The 17122-nt window shown below is 47.5% G+C and overlaps 1 protein-coding gene across 2 annotated transcripts in view; it reads left to right on the forward strand.

Annotated features, from left to right (window-relative positions):
- LDHD (lactate dehydrogenase D) overlaps positions 1-17122 on the forward strand; it is a 102524-nt gene that overhangs the window by 38029 nt on the left and 47373 nt on the right. For both annotated transcript variants that reach the window (XM_063437580.1, XM_063437581.1), the window contains exon 6: positions 6020-6219. In XM_063437580.1, the coding sequence (XP_063293650.1) occupies positions 6020-6219 (200 nt within the window). The remainder of the gene's footprint in view (positions 1-6019; positions 6220-17122) is intronic.

Below are 17122 nucleotides of genomic sequence, written 5' to 3' on the forward strand. Positions count from 1 at the left end.
GGAGCACTGATTCTCCTGTTCAGCTCCCTCGCGCGCTGCTTACTGATGCTGGAGCCGGAATTACGTCATATTCCGGCTCCGGCATCACTGTGGTGCGCGCGTGGGAGCTGGGCAGAGAGCGCTCAGGGGAGATTGCTCCCTCGCATGCCCGCCTGCTGACAGCACTGCAAGCCTTGGGGGGCCCTGAGGTGGCCAGCTCCTGGGCCCCTCAGGAGAAGAGGCTGGCAAACTGCGACCCCGGTATGTATGCCAGTGGTCAGTGTGTTGTAATCCTTACCGAAGCAGGGGTGTAGTAACCGTGATGAGACAATATGTTGAGCACTGGGTTATCTTCAATGTGTAAATGTATGTGTAAAGGGTAAGGAGAAGAGGTACTGGGAAGGGTGAGAAAAAATAACAAGCAAACTTTGGTAATAAGGTTCTACCAGTCCCCAGTGGCAGTAGTCTAGGTACGATCTTGTCTAACCGTTGTTAGGGTGTGAAAGCCCTCATGTATTTGCAGTCACCCAAGTGATGTAAGTTAGCCAGGGTGTCCAAGTTTGGGTACATTTTACTGAGCGTCCCCATAGGGATTCTGTCAGAGATTCTATAGAGTAAATCTCCTCAACTTTTGCAATCAATTGCCGGAGGGTGGGTACCCCAGCCTGTTTCCATAGTGTTAAGATCAGGGACTTAGCGGCTGTTAGCAGATGAAGTGTCAGTGATTTTTTTTTGTATTCTTGTAGTGATAGTGAGGTGTGATGTAGGAGCATAGTCAAAGGTTGAAATGGTAGGGAGGTGTCTGTGATTTCTTGGATTTTGGAGTGTATCATTGTGGGAGAAATGCCTCTGCCACTTGTTCTTGGAGGGGCCTGCTTGCCAGCCTCCTGTCTCAAGACTATGGGCTACGCGAAAAGGCTCATAAAAGACTTTGTTCGTACACTTTCTCTATCCTGTTTGGGAACCGAACAGGCGCATGAATCATGGACCACCCGGGAGTGTGTTAAGCCTAATTAATTTAACACGTTCCACCGCAGTGTTCTAATTGTTCTTCTGTGTGGCCGCTGTGTGCATGAATGACCGCGAGGTGGTGGCCATCTTGTTCCCGCAAACGCAGGCAGCTGTGTTTGGGAATGAATCTCATGGAACTGCAATTGGACACAGAAACTCCCGAACACCGCTGGACTTCCAGCATTGCCTGCGTTCGGTTCTACACCACTTAGAAGGGCACTGTGCGGTGGAAACGTTCCCACGAACAAGGTGAACAAGCTCCAGGGTAACACTATTGACTATGTTTGGTAGTTTGTTCATTTTGAAACTACCGAACTAGACCGACCGCTAGCCATGATTTCATGGAGCTGTTTTGGGCATTGGACCATGTGCACGGTCGGTCAAATAATTGACTTCCATGAAAATCCCAAACCCCTAAACCGATCTGATTGATTTTTGGATATGTTGGTCACCCAGATCGGGGCTATCAGAGCATGTGACTTTTGTGGGGTTTTCATGTGTTTTGGGAGTACTTTTGAGGTATTGTTATATTTGGGAGTACTTTTGAGGTATTGTTATATTGCTGTCAGGATTACAGTATGATCCAGCACGTAGAATTGTGTAACACAGAGGACTGATAGGTAACGTATACCGGACCTTAGAATGGCCGGACTAACGTACCAAAGAATAGTCAGAAATAGCCAAGGTCAAGGGATACAGAAAGAGACACAACGATAGGGAAAAGCCAGGGGTCATGGATACCAGAAAACAGGGAAGTCAATATCAATGCCAAGTCAAATAACCAGAATCAATAACATGCTCTCGGACAACCACAAGGGAAACCACGACAGGGCACAGAGCAAGAGGAGAACTGGGCCTAAATACCCTGCCTGTGGATCTGATTGGTTGTAACCGGCCTTTGACCCCAAAGGCAGCTAGCAGGTTCCTATTTGCATGATTGCTGCTCAGCACAAACCCTCCTGTGGATTGATTGCGGTTTAGCACAAACCCTCCTGTGGATTGAGTGCTGCTCGGCACAACATTTCCTGTCAGGACAGTAAATGCCACTAATCACATTTTTATGTGCAGATGAATATGTGACATTACCCCCCACCTGAAGAACGCTCACCGGGCGGGCAGGACCAGGCTTGAGAGGAAACTTGGCGTGAAAATAGAGAATCTTGCGGACAGCATGTATATCAGACGCCGGAACCCAGGAACGATCTGCTGGTCCATAACCTTTCCAATCCACCAAGTACTGGAATCTATTATGGAGGATACCTCATACTCTTCCTGTCCAGAAACAACTAAGGGAGGTGGAAGGACACTTGAGACAGTATATTTATTGCAAACAAGAGGTTTGAGTAAAGACACATGAAAGGTATTAGGAATTTTCAAGGAGGCTGGAAGGGCCAGAGAGTACGCAACACGATTGAGCCTACGAAGGACACGAAAAGATCCAAGGAACCTAGGAGCAAATTTCATGCTATGGACTTTGAGCCTGATGTTACGAGAAGATAACCAAACCCTCTCACCCACTTGGTAAACAGGGTTGGCACCTCGACGTGTATCAGCATAATGCTTGGTCAGCATCAGTACCCAGAGCAGATTGAACTTTTGCCCAGGTATCACGGATGGAAGCCAGACGGTCATCCAAAGCAGGAATAGCCGTATCAGACAGTAACAGCCAGTAGGACAGTAGGATGCTGGCCATTATTAACAAAAAATGGACTGTGCCCAGAGGAGTCATGGTCAGCATTGTTCCTCAGGAATAGGAAGAGGTTGCAACAAGCCACAAGGGAGTTTATGAGGCACTTTAGAAACCGCACAGAACAGAACAAGCCTGCACATACTCCTTAACATCCTTCCTGAGGGAATCCCACCAGAAAGACCTCATGATAGCAGAAGGGGATTTATTAATACCTGGGTGACCAGCAGACACATTGTCGTGAAACACCTTCATGATATTAACCCTTTCCCCCAATGGAACGAACAGTTTGTCCTGAGGTTTACCGCAGGGTGCCTGAGACTGAGCCTGGACAAATTAAAGCGAGAAAGAAATAGAGACCACCTAGCTTGTCTAGAAGATAATTGCTTGGCATCTCCTATGTAAGCCAGGTTTTTGTGATCAGTAATGATTGAAAGGGGGTCCTTGGAACCCTCTAAAAGATGTCGCCACTCCTTGAGAGCTAGAATAGTGGGCAACAATTCTCTATTGCCAATATCGTAATTGCGCTCAGCAGGAAACAACTTTTTAGAAAAGCAACCACAAGGATGTAATGGAGTTTCCTGGCTCTCCCTCTGGGATAGAACTGCCCCTACCCCTGTCTCTGAAGCATCAACCTCCAGTATGAAAGGCTTACTGGTGTCAGGATGTATCAATATGTCAGCGGAGGCAAACAGCTGTTTGAGAGTTTCAAAGGCTTCAATAGCCTCCTTAGACCATATTGTACTACTAGCCCCTTATTGGTGATGGGGGCTATTACTGAAGAAAATCCCTTTATAAATCTTCTGTAATAATTGGCAAAACCAATGAACTTTTGAATGGCTTTCAACCCAGTGGGTAAAGGCCACTGTAGAACCATCTGAAACCCCAAGGCAGAAATATTATATCCTAAAAACTGTACTTCAGACTGGTCAAAGATACATTTTTCCAATTTACAATAAAGTTGTTTTTTTAACAAGGCTTGCAGAACTTGTTTAACGTGATCGTGGTGAGACTGGAGGTCAGGAGAAAAAATAAGGATATCATCCAGATAGACCAAGACAAACGAGGGAGATAATTTAATTTAGATGTGTACTACTTTGCAAGTATAATATGCACGGCATGATGTTCATTTTGACTGCGTTGATGCGGCTAAACCAGGAGATATAGTGAGGTGTCCAGCGTTGCATGCCCGTTTGCAATGTGGAAAGCAACCAGAGGAAATTAAGTTGATATAGTTTAATGAGATCACGTGGTCGTCAAATGCCTAGGTATTTAAGTTTACTTTCGCACCATGAGAAGGGGAATTGCGCGTGGAGATGGGCAGAGGATTCAGGGGTGAACGCGAGATGGAGTGCCTCCGATTTGTCCATATTAAGTTTCAGGTTAGAGATTCAATCGAACCGCCTAAAGGATTCCAACAGATTAGGTAGGGAGATGTGTGTGGCTTGTCTGACTTCTGTCTGGCTTGTCCCTGGCTTGTTTTACTTCCCGTCCTGTGTTCCAGTCCCTGTCTTGTCCTGACTTCCTGTCTCGGGTACCATTCCCTGGCCTGTCTGACTTACTGTCCTGTGTTCCAGACCCTGTCTTGTCTTGACTTCCCATCCCGTGTTCCACTCCCTGTCTTGTCCTACTTCCCATCCCATGTTCCAGTCCCTGGCTTGTCTGATTTCCCATCCCATGTTCCAGTCCCTGGCTTATCTGACTTCCCATTGCGTGTTCCAGTCCCTTTCTTGTCTTGACTTCCCATCCCGTGTTCCACTCCCTGTCTTGTCCTACTTCCCATCCCGTGTTCCAGTCCCTGGCTTGTCTGATTTCCCATCCCATGTTCCAGTCCCTGGCCTATCTGACTTCCCATTGCGTGTTCCAGTCCCTGTCTTGTCTGACTTCCCATCCCGTGTTCCAATCCCTGTATTGTCCTGACTTCACATCCCGTGTTCCAGTCCCTGGCTTTTCTTACTTCCCATCCCTTGTTCCAGTCCCTGTCTTGTCCTACTTCCCATCCCGTGTTCCAGTCCCTGGCTTGTCTGATTTCCCATCCCATGTTCCAGTCCCTGGCCTATCTGACTTCCCATTGCGTGTTCCAGTCCCTGTCTTGTCTGACTTCCCATCCCGTGTTCCAATCCCTGTATTGTCCTGACTTCACATCCCGTGTTCCAGTCCCTGGCTTTTCTTACTTCCCATCCCTTGTTCCAGTCCCTGTCTTGTCCTGACTTCCCATCCCTTGTTCCAGACCCTGTCTTGTCCTGACTTCCAATTGCGTTTTCCAGTCCCTGCCTTGTTTGACTTCCCATCCTGTGTTCCAGTCCCTGGGTTGTCTGGCTTTCCATCCCGTGTCCCAGTCCCTGTCTTGTCCTGACTTCCAATCGCGTGTTCCAGTCCCTGGCTTGTCCGACTTCCCATGCTGAGTTCCAGTCCCTGGCTTGTCTGACTTCCCATTGTGTGTTCCAGTCCCTGCCTTGTTTGACTTCCCATCCCGTGTTTCAGTCCCTGGCTTGTCTGACTTTCCATCCTGTGTTCCAGTCCCTGGGTTGTCTGGCTTTCCATCCTGTGTTCCAGTCCCTGGGTTGTCTGGCTTTCCATCCCGTGTCCCAGTCCCTGTCTTGTCCTGACTTCCAATCGCGTGTTCCAGTCCCTGGCTTGTCCGACTTCCCATGCTGAGTTCCAGTCCCTGGCTTGTCTGACTTCCCATGCTGAGTTCCAGTCCCTGGCTTGTCTGACTTCCCATTGTGTGTTTCAGTCCCTAGCTTGGTCCTGACATTACTTTTCTCCGTGCTCCTAACCCTTATCTTTCTCGACTATGCATTGGTTCCTATGTTCCTGTTTCTGCCTGTGTCTGTATTGTGTGCTTTCTATTTTGTTTCTGGGCTGTAGTCTTCTCTCGTCTTGTTATTTCTTAGTTCTGGTAATACGCCTCTTCCTATCCTTCTGTCTTCGCCTTTGTTAGTTTGTTGCCTCTCACCTTGCTGAGGATCCTTTAGCCCTTTAACCCTGAGAGCAGGAACTCACACCATTCACTGAATGTCTGCTTTGCCTTTTTCCCCACATGTATTGCTCTCTTCCTTATTTATTAATAAATGGTGAAGAGTAAGCGGTGGTTTGGCACAGTCCTCCCCAGGAATCATTTCTTCAAGTTACGTGGAAATGCAAAGCAGGCGGTAGCAATCTGGATAGTAATTCTAACCATTTATAGATTCACAGTCCTTTTATGATATCAAGCACACAAATCCACCTTATCCAGGTTTCACACATAAGTCAATTTATTAACATGATTTATCTCCCAGTGCTGCAGGTAAAAGGACATGACGATTTCAATGACAGTCTGTGTGTTATTTGACTTTATAGGAAGACATCTGCAGGTTATAACCTGACAAGCCTGTTTGTAGGCTCCGAAGGGACACTGGGTATAATTACCAAAACATCACTCCGTCTCTACGGTGTCCCAGAAGCTATGATGTCTGCTGTGTGTGCCTTTCCCAGTGTCCAGGCGGCAGTGGACAGTACGGTACAAATTCTGCAATGTGGAATTCCCATCGCTAGAATTGGTAATTACAAGATCCAGATACTACCACTACAGGCGGATACATGTATAAGTGGGCGGTAGTTCAGTGGAGACAAGACACATTTTGTAAATCTTTCTTTATTCACAATCCACATTGAATATATACAATACGTGAGCAATAAAAACTGTGGTAAAACATAGCAACAGTACAATATCGTATACAAGCAAATTTCTATATGTGAGTCATGGGATTGTGTGTTTTTAATAATAAGTAGTGTGTAGAATAAATAATTATGTTTCCTGCACCTCCGGGTTTGTAAAAAAAATATGACAAATATGACATTTGGCTCTGAAGGGCAGTAAGCACATGATGTCTCCTAAAAACAATGAACAATATCGGAAGGTTGAAAGCCTAAGCTGGAGAGGACGAATCCCCCCTACAGCATCACTAAAACTGTTTCAGGGAACGTTGCTAGTCTATTTTGGCCCTTGACAAATTAGGGAAGAAAGTTAATGCATGCTCCTTAAATTGAAATTATGTCTTATTGCGTACAGCCACCGTGAAGGACAAGCGATCTTAGCTCTGCTGGAAGTGGAGAATAATGTCCCTGCCTGTCCCTGGAGGACTAGTGGCTGGTCTGGGGATCCCTTGCTATCTGTCCAGCTGCATCAGTTTAGCTTGTTTAGCAGAGAAAACTGCGGTTAGTAGCTTGCAGACTAGGTGTGGAACCTCAGCAGCCTCTATAGTATCAGGCAGACCACGCACTTTAATGTTTTCCCAGCTCTTTTTGTCTTCCATAGCCTCTATGCGGTCCTGGGTTTATACCTGAGCATGTTGTAGGGCTAAAAGCTGCAGCTCCAGGTTTGTAATACGGTTCTCATTGGCTGTAGTGTTGAGTTCTGTATTATGTGGACGGGCTGGCACTCTACCAATGTCCTACTTGACCTGCCCGATGTCAGCTGAGATATTGTAGCGCACCTCACCCAGAAGGCCTTGTAACGGATCCACTGGCACCCCGACTGGGTACCTCCGTTGAAAGATGCTCCTAGCGCTTCCAGAGGACTCAGGTCTGAGTGCACATTATTAGGTGAATGGCACTCAGACCAACCGAATACAGTTTAATCGCCATGGAGCCAAAGTCTTTAATCACACGAATAGGCTCCATGGCATAGCTATCTGGGTTACCACAGCTCACACAGGGCAAGTACCAAATGACCCCACTGTATTTAAAGGGCCAGAATGAGTGACATACACTCTGGTATGGCCGAATACTGTTTTTAAAGGGCCCAATCTCCCAGGGCCATAGTCCAAAGGCAGCAGGCGGGCAGCCAGGCTTCTCCAATGCAATGTGGCGAGATTGCTCTCGTCACATCTCTCCCCTTTTCCAAACAGACTAACAGGGTAACTGACCTCCTGCCGGTCAGTGCCCTTGTTAGTCCAGCAGCCCACCCACAAAACAGAAACAGCAATACAGCCCACCCACAATAACTGGTTACTACACCTGGGTAGAGGAGAAATTTGTCCATGTCCAGGTACCTCACCATGGCTGTGTGGGGGACTGGTAGGCTGCCTTGGTGGGTTGCTGAGTGGGCAGAGACCAGCGGTACTCTGCCCTGATGCCAGCACTACCACGGGAGTAGTCTGGTTGAAGCCTGGTTGCTGGAGACCGACTGTCTCCCCTTTAGCTGCACTGCTCTGCTGCTGGAGACCGAATGTCTCCCCTTTAGTTACACAGCTCTGCTGCTGGAGACCGACTGTCTCCCCTTTGGCTAAACAGCCCTGTCGTGGGGGGGCAGGACCGACCATCCCTACCCCCTGTGTGGTAAGTGCAGAGACCACGGTCCCATCTGCACCGGTGGGGGGCTTACAGTCTCCCCCTGGTACATTAAGCTGCCGCTGGGGAGAGGGGGTAACAGGCTCCTCTCCCAATAGAACACTCTGCCGCTGGGGAAAGGAGACTGGGCTCTCTATTCCCTGCACATTACAGATCCGCCGCTGGGGAGAGGTGGTAGCAAGCTCCTCTCCCATACATACTTTCCGCCTTTGTGGAGGGAGACCGACTGTCTCTCCTCCCAATACAGTGCCCTGCTGTTGGGGAAAGGAGACTGGGCTCCCTGTTCCCTGCACATCAATGATCCGCTGCTGGGGAGAGGTGGTAGCAAGCTCCTCTCCCATACATACTTTCCGCCTTTGTGGAGGGAGACCTCCCAATACAGTCTCTCCTGAGTCTCTCCTCCCAATACAGTGTCCTGCTGCTGGGGGGGGAGGTCGATGCTCTCCACTTTCTGTAACTCCAGCTCTAGTTGGGGATCTGGGCCGGTTGCCCAGCATCCCTGTAGGGCCGGTGGAGAGATCTTGGTCCCATCTCCACCTGCCTGCAGGGGGTCCTCCCAGGACCAGTCTATGAGGTCCTCTACCTCGGGTACCTCTGGTTGCTGTTGGGGAGGGAGACCGGTTGTCTCTTCCTCCAATAACCCATTCTGCCGCTGGGGAGTGAGACCGACTGTCTCCCCTCCCTGTAAAACATACTGCCGCTGGGGATCTGGGCCGGGTGCCCAGCATCCCTGTAGGGCCGGTAGAGAGACCTCGGTCCCATCTCCACCGGCCACCTCGGTTTCTTCCTCGTCCCACTCTACCTGTGGCTGGAGTTTCTCCCAACGTGCCCACTGGCCTTCCTTCAACGCCCTGTGTTGTAGGTTCCGGGTCACCATGTCCCACACGAACCGCACGTATTTCTCCTCTGGATTGGGTCCGTAAAACTTCAGGTGCAACCCTACCATCGTGCCAAACTCTAGTACGGAGTAGCTATACGCCATGCTTGCTGTAGCCACTGCTGGTTCCATTATGTTGCTGAAGATAGGGACGCTGCACAACTCCACACGTTACCGGTGTCTCTGAGCTGCTTCTCCTCGCACTAGGACGCCATCCCACCGCTGCCACCAATGTAACGGATCCACTGGCACCCCGACTGGGTACCTCCGTTGAAAGATGCTCCTAGCGCTTCCAGAGGACTCCAAGCACTCCACCAGACACCATAAGCACCGCAGGCTGCAGCTATCTCCCTTCAGAACAAAGCAGGAACAAGCTCTTACAAGAGCTCAGTGATTATAGCAAGGGAATATGCCTAGCATAGCAATCCCTTGTAGCAGATTCCCCCAATAAGAGACAGGACTCAAGTTGAGGGTAAAAATAGAACTCTCTGGCTGCTAGCTTGCAGCCCTTTTTATTAGGTGCTCCCATGAAGGGGAGGGACACACACAGTAACGTACATTAACCAATCACACAATAGTTACATCCCACACATAGCCCTCCCCTCTACCTGTAAACTAATTATCTGTACACACAGGAAAATACAATTATCATAGGTAGGGAAAATACAGTTTTTACACAACATTCATAACTCCCAAAATATACATCATATTCGCATAAAAATACATATTCACAATCAATCCATTCAGGGGAACAACATACTCAAAAATCATACGAATTGGACCAGGGGTTCAAAAGTTAGTACAAATGTGCATTTGACCTTCTGGAAGCATGGTTTTACAGGGCCCTCTATCCTGGAGACAATGGGGGGAAGTAATCCAATTATCCAGGACTAGAGGCAGACTCCATTAACCACATGGTTGCAAAACGACATAAAACACTTTAAAATACATAAAGTCACATTTTACACATAACACACAGACATTTCACATATCCCCAGATAGCTCAGGTCTGAGTGCACATTATTAGGTGAATGGCACTCAGACCAACCGAATACAGTTTAATCGCCATGGAGCCAAAGTCTTTAATCACACGAATAGGCTCCATGGCATAGCTATCTGGGTTACCACAGCTCACACAGGGCAAGTACCAAATGACCCCACTGTATTTAAAGGGCCAGAATGAGTGACATACACTCTGGTATGGCCGAATACTGTTTTTAAAGGGCCCAATCTCCCAGGGCCATAGTCCAAAGACAGCAGGCGGGCAGCCAGGCTTCTCCAATGCAATGTGGCGAGATTGCTCTCGTCACAGGCCTCTCATCGTTTCCTCTGTAACCGGAGACTTCCCGGAAGGATCAGGGGGTGAGTACGTAGGCCGGCCGACTGCTGGTCACTCAGATTCTCTTCCATCCGCCAAGGATCCCTCGCTTGATACTTGTAGGGGCCCATCTGACGGGGACGGTATTACAGGTCTCTGGTCTCGGTGGTTGTAGGGGGTCTGTTAGCATTGTATTTCTTACTCTGACGCCTGATGTCTACAGAAGGTGGTCGGCAGCAGTGAAAGCAGGTAGGTGCAAAATTTCTTAGCTTGGAGCGTGTCAGGAGTACAGTATGATCCAGCACATAGAATTTTGTAACACAGAGGACTGATAGGTAACGTATACCGGACCTTAGAATGGCCTGACTAACATACCAAAGAATAGACAGGAATAGCCGAGGTCAAGGGACACAGAAAGAGACACAGCGATAAGGAAAAGCCAGGGGTCAGGGATGCCGGAAAACAGGGAAGTCAAAATCAATGCCACAGTCAAAATACCAGAATTACCAGAATCAATAACGCACTCTCGGACAACCACAAGGGAAACTACGATAGGGCACAGAGCAAGAGGAGAACTGGGCCTAAATACCCCGCCTGTGGATCTGATTGGTTGCAGCCGGCCTTTGACCCCAAAGGCAGTTACCAGGTTCCTATTTGCATGATTGCTGCTCAGCACAAACCCTCCTGTGGATTGATTGCTGCTCGGCACAACTTTTCCTGTCAGAACAGTAAATGCCATTAATCACATTTTTATGTGCAGATGAATACGTGACATTACCCCCCACCTGAAGAACACCCACCGGGCGGGCAGGACCAGGCTTGAGAGGGAACTTGGCGTGAAAATAGCGAATCTTGCGGCCAGCATGTATATCAGATGCAGTCCATAACCTTTCCAATCCACCAAGTACTGTAAAGTGCCCCGAGAAAACCTGGAATCAATTATGGAGGAGACCTCATACTCTTCCTGTCCAGAAACCACTAAGGGAGGAGGAGGGACACTCGGGACAGTATATTTATTACAAATAAGAGGTTTGAGCAATGATACATGAAAGGTATTAGGAATTTTCAAGAAGGCTGGAGGGGCCAGAAAGTACGCAACAGGATTGATCCTACGAAGGACACGAAAGGGACCAAGGAACCAAGGAGCAAATTTCATGCTATGGACTTTGAGCCTGATGTTACGAGAAGATAACCAAACCCTCTCACCCACTTGGTAAACAGGGTTGGCACCTCGACGTGTATCAGCATAATGCTTGAAACGGTCAGCAGCAGTACCCAGAGCAGATTGAACTTTAACCCAGGTATCACGGAAGGAAGCCAGACGGTCATCCAAAGAATGAATAGCTGTATCAGAAAAAACAGCCAGTAGTACAGTAGGATGTCGACCATTATTAACAAAAAATGGACTATGCCCAGAGGAGTCATGGTCAGCATTGTTCCTAGCAAACTTGGCCCATGGTAGTAATTCGGACCAATTGTCTTGAGTGCTATTAACGATACAACGCAAATATAATTCCAAGGACTGGTTAGCCCTCTCAGCTGTACCATAGGTCTGGGGGTGGTAAGAGGATGAAAAAGACAATTCAATCCCTAATTTTTTATTGGAGGCCCTCCAAAACCAGGACACAAACTCAGAACCTCTGTCAGATACTATATTGTGAGGAATGCCATGCAGACAAACAATTTCTCGTATAAAGATAAGTACCAGGTCTTGAGAAGATGCCAATTTCTTGAATGGAATAAAATGAGCCATTTTAGAAAAACGGTCCACAACCATGAGAATAGTGGTATAACCATTAGAACTAGGAAGTTCAACAATGAAGTCCATGGACAAGTGGGACCATGGGACCTCAGGAATAGGAAGAGGTTGCAACAAGCCACAAGGGAGTTTATGAGGTACTTTGGAAACCGCACAAACAGAACAAGCCTGTACATATTCCTTAACATCCTTCCTGAGGGAATCCCACCAGAAAGATCTCATGATAGCAGAAGTGGATTTATTAATACCTGGGTGACCAGCAGACACATTGTCGTGAAACACCTTCATGATATTAACCCTTTCCCCTAATGGAACGAACAATTTGTCCTGCGGTTTACCGCAGGCCGCCTGAGACTGAGCCTTCATGATGGAGCCAAGCAGTGGAGAGAACAATGAAAGGACAGTGGACGCAATAATACATTCCGGGGGAATGATATGGGACATTTCTTGCTCTAATGTAGCCTCAGTATCGAACTGCCTGGACAAGGCGTCTGCCTTGACATTTTTAGAACCAGATCTATAAATGATAATAAAATTAAAGCGAGAAAGAAATAGAGACCACCTAGTTTGTCTAGAAGATAATCGCTTGTCATCTCCTATGTAAGCCAGGTTTTTGTGATCAGTAATGATCAAAAGGGGGTCCTTGGAACCCTCTAAAAGATGTCGCCACTCCTTGAGAGCTAGAATAATGGCCAACAATTCTCTATTGCCAATATCTTAATTGCGCTCAGCAGGAGACAACTTTCTAGAAAAGCAACCACAAGGATGTAACGGAGTTTCCTGAATCTCCCTTTGGGAGAGAACTGCCCCTACCCCTGTCTCTGAAGCATCAACCTCTATTATGAAAGGCTTACTGGTGTCAGGATGTATCAAAATGTCGGCAGAGGCAAACCGCTGTTTGGTAGTTTCAAAGCCTTTAATAGCCTCCTTAGACCATTTTGTACTACTAACCCCCTTGCGTGTCATATTGGTGATGGGGGCTATTACTGAAGAAAATCCCTTTATAAATCTTCTGTAATAATTGGCGAAACCAATGAATCTTTGAATGGCTTTCAACCCAGTGGGTAAAGGCCACTGTAGAACAGACTCTAGTTTTTTAGGATCCATCTTAAACCCCCGAGGCAGAAATATTATATCCTAAAATCTGTACTTCAGACTGGTCAAAGATACATTTTTCCAATTTACAAAAAAGTTTTTTTTTTAAAGGGAAACTATAGTCAGCTGAACAACTTAATTTGGAAAACTGCTGGAGCGTTGCATAAACCGAATGGCATCACTAGATATTCGTAGTGCCCACTTCTGATATTAAATGCAGTCTTCCACTCGTGGTTTTCCTTGATTCTCACTAAATTGTACACGCTTCTTAGGTCAAGCTTAGTAAACACTTTAGCACCCTGGAGTCTGTCAAATAATTCAGCAATAAGAGGAATGGGGTAGGCGTTCTTAATGGTGATTTTGTTCAATGCTCTGTAATCGATACCTGGGTGCAACTCACCATCCTTTTTAGATACAAAAAAGAATCCTGCACCAGCAGGCGAGGATGATTTTTGTATATGGCCTTTATTCAATGAATCTTTAATATATTCCTCCATTACACTACTCTCCTGAGGAGATAGAGCATAGACTGCACCCTTAGGTGGCATAGTTTTGCTGAATACCTCTTAAATGTCACGGTAATGTATAGGAATCTCAGGATTTTTTTTATTTTTATAATTCTTTATTTTTGCGTTGACATACAATACAGCTTGTAAACAGAACTTTGGCTTGTGCAAAAGCCGAGTTTCATGAGGTGCAATGGTACAGAAAGAAGACAATGATTTGGTTACAGTTGGTATTCAAAAGGCTTGTCTTTTCGTTCTTTGTTATTTTTCTTAGGGCTGCAGTCTGTCAATGGTTTTTGTTTTTCCTTCATCATTTTTATATAAACATGGAATTCTAAGTCAGGAGACACCGTATTGGGTGTGTTCCTGAAAAAGTAAAGGGTAACTCTGGAACTTAGATACATGACCTGTTAGGCTTTGTGTTGTCGTCTGGGTTATATTCATTTTAGTGGAAGTCACCTTGTTCCCTTGCTATTAACTTGATGTATTTTAGGCTTCGGTAGGTGGTGATGTGTGGATGTGACAGGCTAGGTGGCGGGGGCTTTGTTACCATGCCTATTTCATGGCCGCTGGCCTATCTCTGTTGTGTTATGGGTATAGTTTATTGTCGCATTTGTGCCCTTGTGTTGTGGAGGCATCTTTGCATATTGTTGCTAGTTATGCCTTCATTTTATTAGGGTGGGGTTACAGAAAGGAAGAGGGGGTGGTTAGTCCTGGAATCGTCTGTTTCGTTTTTACATTTTGTAATCTAGCGGTTATCAGACTTTATTTGTTTCACTGCTGAACTGCGTTGGGGGCAGTATAAGTGTGTGATTGTGGTGTGTTTTTATGTTCGCCGTCTGCAGTGTCGGGGATCTTTTGGTGGTGGTTGCTAATATGGGAAAAGGGAGATACGGATGGGGTGTTAGGTTATGGGAGAGGGGATGGTGCACCGCCGTTGTGTGTTAGATATGGGTTGAGGGTTCTGCGAGCCACAGGTCCTATATTTTGTCGCAATGGATGAGGGCCGACATTCTATCCATCGTCCTAGCTTCAGTCATTTTGCGTTTGACGTCTGTTAGTGTTGGGGTCCTTGGCTGCTCCCCAGTGGGTAGCTATGGCTCTTCTGGTTGCTAGGGCTAGTTTGACCAGGAGTTTATTGTGGGCACGGGGTGTGTCAGGCAGAGGTTTGGATAACAGCCGCAGCCAGGGGTCCGTGCGGATGGAGTCGTGTAGAACTTGTGATGCGAGTGTCGCTATGTCTCTCCAGATTTGTGTGACAAGTGGGCATTCCCACCAGAGGTGGTAGTATGTCCCCTTTTGGCCACAGCCCTTCCAGCATCTATCTGAGGTGGATAGTCCCATCTGTTTGAGTTTCAGTAGTGTGATGTAGCATCGCATGAGGGTCTTATAGGCCTGTTCTTTATGCGTGACGCATATTGTTATTGTTGCTGTGGCCTCCCAGATGGCCACCCAGTCTGAGGGATCGGTGGGGGGCCCATGTCCCGCTCCCATGCCGTGACGTAGTTGAGTGGCTGATTTTGTGTCGCCGTGAGTAGCCATGAATATGTGGTGGAAATTTGGCTTTTCTGTATAGGGGTGTGAATGCAGGATTTTTCAAAGGGGGTGAGGGGGGTTCGTCCTGCTTGTTTGTATGTGGTTGTCTCTAGGAAGTTTTTTATCTGGATGTATTGGAAGTAATCGCAAAAGGGATTAGTTGTTGGTTCCTAAAGAACCGGTAGACTCTGTGGAGGTTGTTGTCCTCATAATGAGCGAAGTCTCACGGGGTCATGCCCGGTACAAATTGTTCATTCCTCAGTATTGGTGCCAGGGGTGATGGGTCCGATGTGAGTGCGTGTTGTAGGGAGAGTTTATTCCATATGGCTATGGAGGTGGTCAGCGCTGGTGTGGTCTGCGGGACCTTTGGACGTGCTTGCCGTGGCAGCCATATGTATAGTGAGGGGAAATCCCTACCGAATAGGTCATGTTCCAGATCTACCCACCGTTTGAGTCCTATGGGGGCGTGTAATGCCTGAATCTGGGCTAGTTGGGCCGCGTGGAAGTAGTGTAGGAAATGAGGCAGACCCATTCCCCCCACCCTGGTTGGGAGGTAAAGTATGTCTCGTCTAATTCTGGCGTGTTTGTTCGCCCATATGAAGCAGTCGATCTGCGTTTGTAGGCTTTTTAAGTATTTGACCGATACCTGGACTGGTAGCGTTTGGTATAGGTACAGGAATCTCGGTAGGAGATTCATTTTTATGCAGGCCACTCTCCCTAGCCAGGAAATGGAGTAGGTCTCCCATGTCTTAAAGTCTGCAGTCGCTTTTTGTAGTAGGGGGGCGTAGTTTAGTCAGTAGGTTTGAGTGACATCAGCTGGGAGGTTAACGCCTAGGTAGTGTATATGTGATGGGTTGAAGTGGAAAGGGTAGCTGGCCTGTAAGTGAGACAACTCGTCAGCTGGGATCTGGACCGGTAGGGCCTCCGTCTTGTCTAGGGTGAGGCGGTAGCCTGAGACCTTAGAGTATTCGTATAGGGTGTGGAGTAGTGGTGGGAGAGATTGTGTTGGGTCGGTAAGAGTTAGGAGGAGGTCGCCGGCGTACCCTGCCACTTTGTATTCCTCCCCTCTTATACGTATGCCCGTGATTGTGGGGTCGAGCCTGAGCTCTTGGAGGAGGGGTTCCAGTGAGAGGGCGAACAATAGCGGGGGAAGGGGGCATCCCTGTCTTGTTCCGTTGAAAATGCGAAAGGAGGGGGGCTGTGCGTTGGGGATGAGAAGGTTTGCTTCCGGGGCGGAATACAAAGTTTGGAGCGCATTGAGGATCGTGTGAGGTACCTGAAATTTGCAGAGGGTAGCGAACAGAAAAGGCCATAGGAGTCGGTCAAAGGCCTTTTCGGCGTCTAGAGAGAGAAAGAGAGCGGGGATGTGTTGGTGTGTCGCAGTCCAGAGGAGATCGAAAGTCCGTCTTGTGTTATCGTATGCTTGTTTGTGGGGTATGAAGCCGACCTGATCAGGATGAATAAGTTTATGTATATATGGATTTATCCTGTCTGCGAGCAGTTTTGTGAGTAGTTTGATGTCTACGTTCAGTAGGGAGATCGGTCTGTAATGGCTTGGGTCCAAGTGAGTTTTGTCTGGTTTAGGGAGTAGGCACACGTTCGCTCGAACCATATCTGGCGGTAGTGGGTTCCCCTGCATTATGGAGAGAGCATAGGTGTGGGAGGAGTGTGGCAGGGAAGGTTTTGTAATATAGTCCTGTGAAACCGTCGGGTCCGGGGCTTTTATTAGGCTTTGTGTTTTTGATGGCTTTGGCTACTTCTTCTATGGTGATGGGTTCATTTAGTTTGGCTATCGCTTCTGGTTTCAAGGCCGGTAGTGGTACCTTTTGCAGGTATGTAATTATGGACCCTAGCGTTATGTCCGGATGTTGTCTTGTGGCGGGGCTGTGGTCGTATAGTGTGATGAAATATTTTTGGAAGACCTCTCCTATTTTCGATGGGAGAGAGTGTGTGGTTCCGTCAGGTGTCTGTATTTTGTCTATTAATTTTGGATCGGACCTACGTTTACGTTTTCGAGCTA

This window comes from Pelobates fuscus, chromosome 12, assembly GCF_036172605.1.
Source record: "Pelobates fuscus isolate aPelFus1 chromosome 12, aPelFus1.pri, whole genome shotgun sequence".
In the NCBI taxonomy this organism is placed as follows: domain Eukaryota; kingdom Metazoa; phylum Chordata; class Amphibia; order Anura; family Pelobatidae; genus Pelobates; species Pelobates fuscus.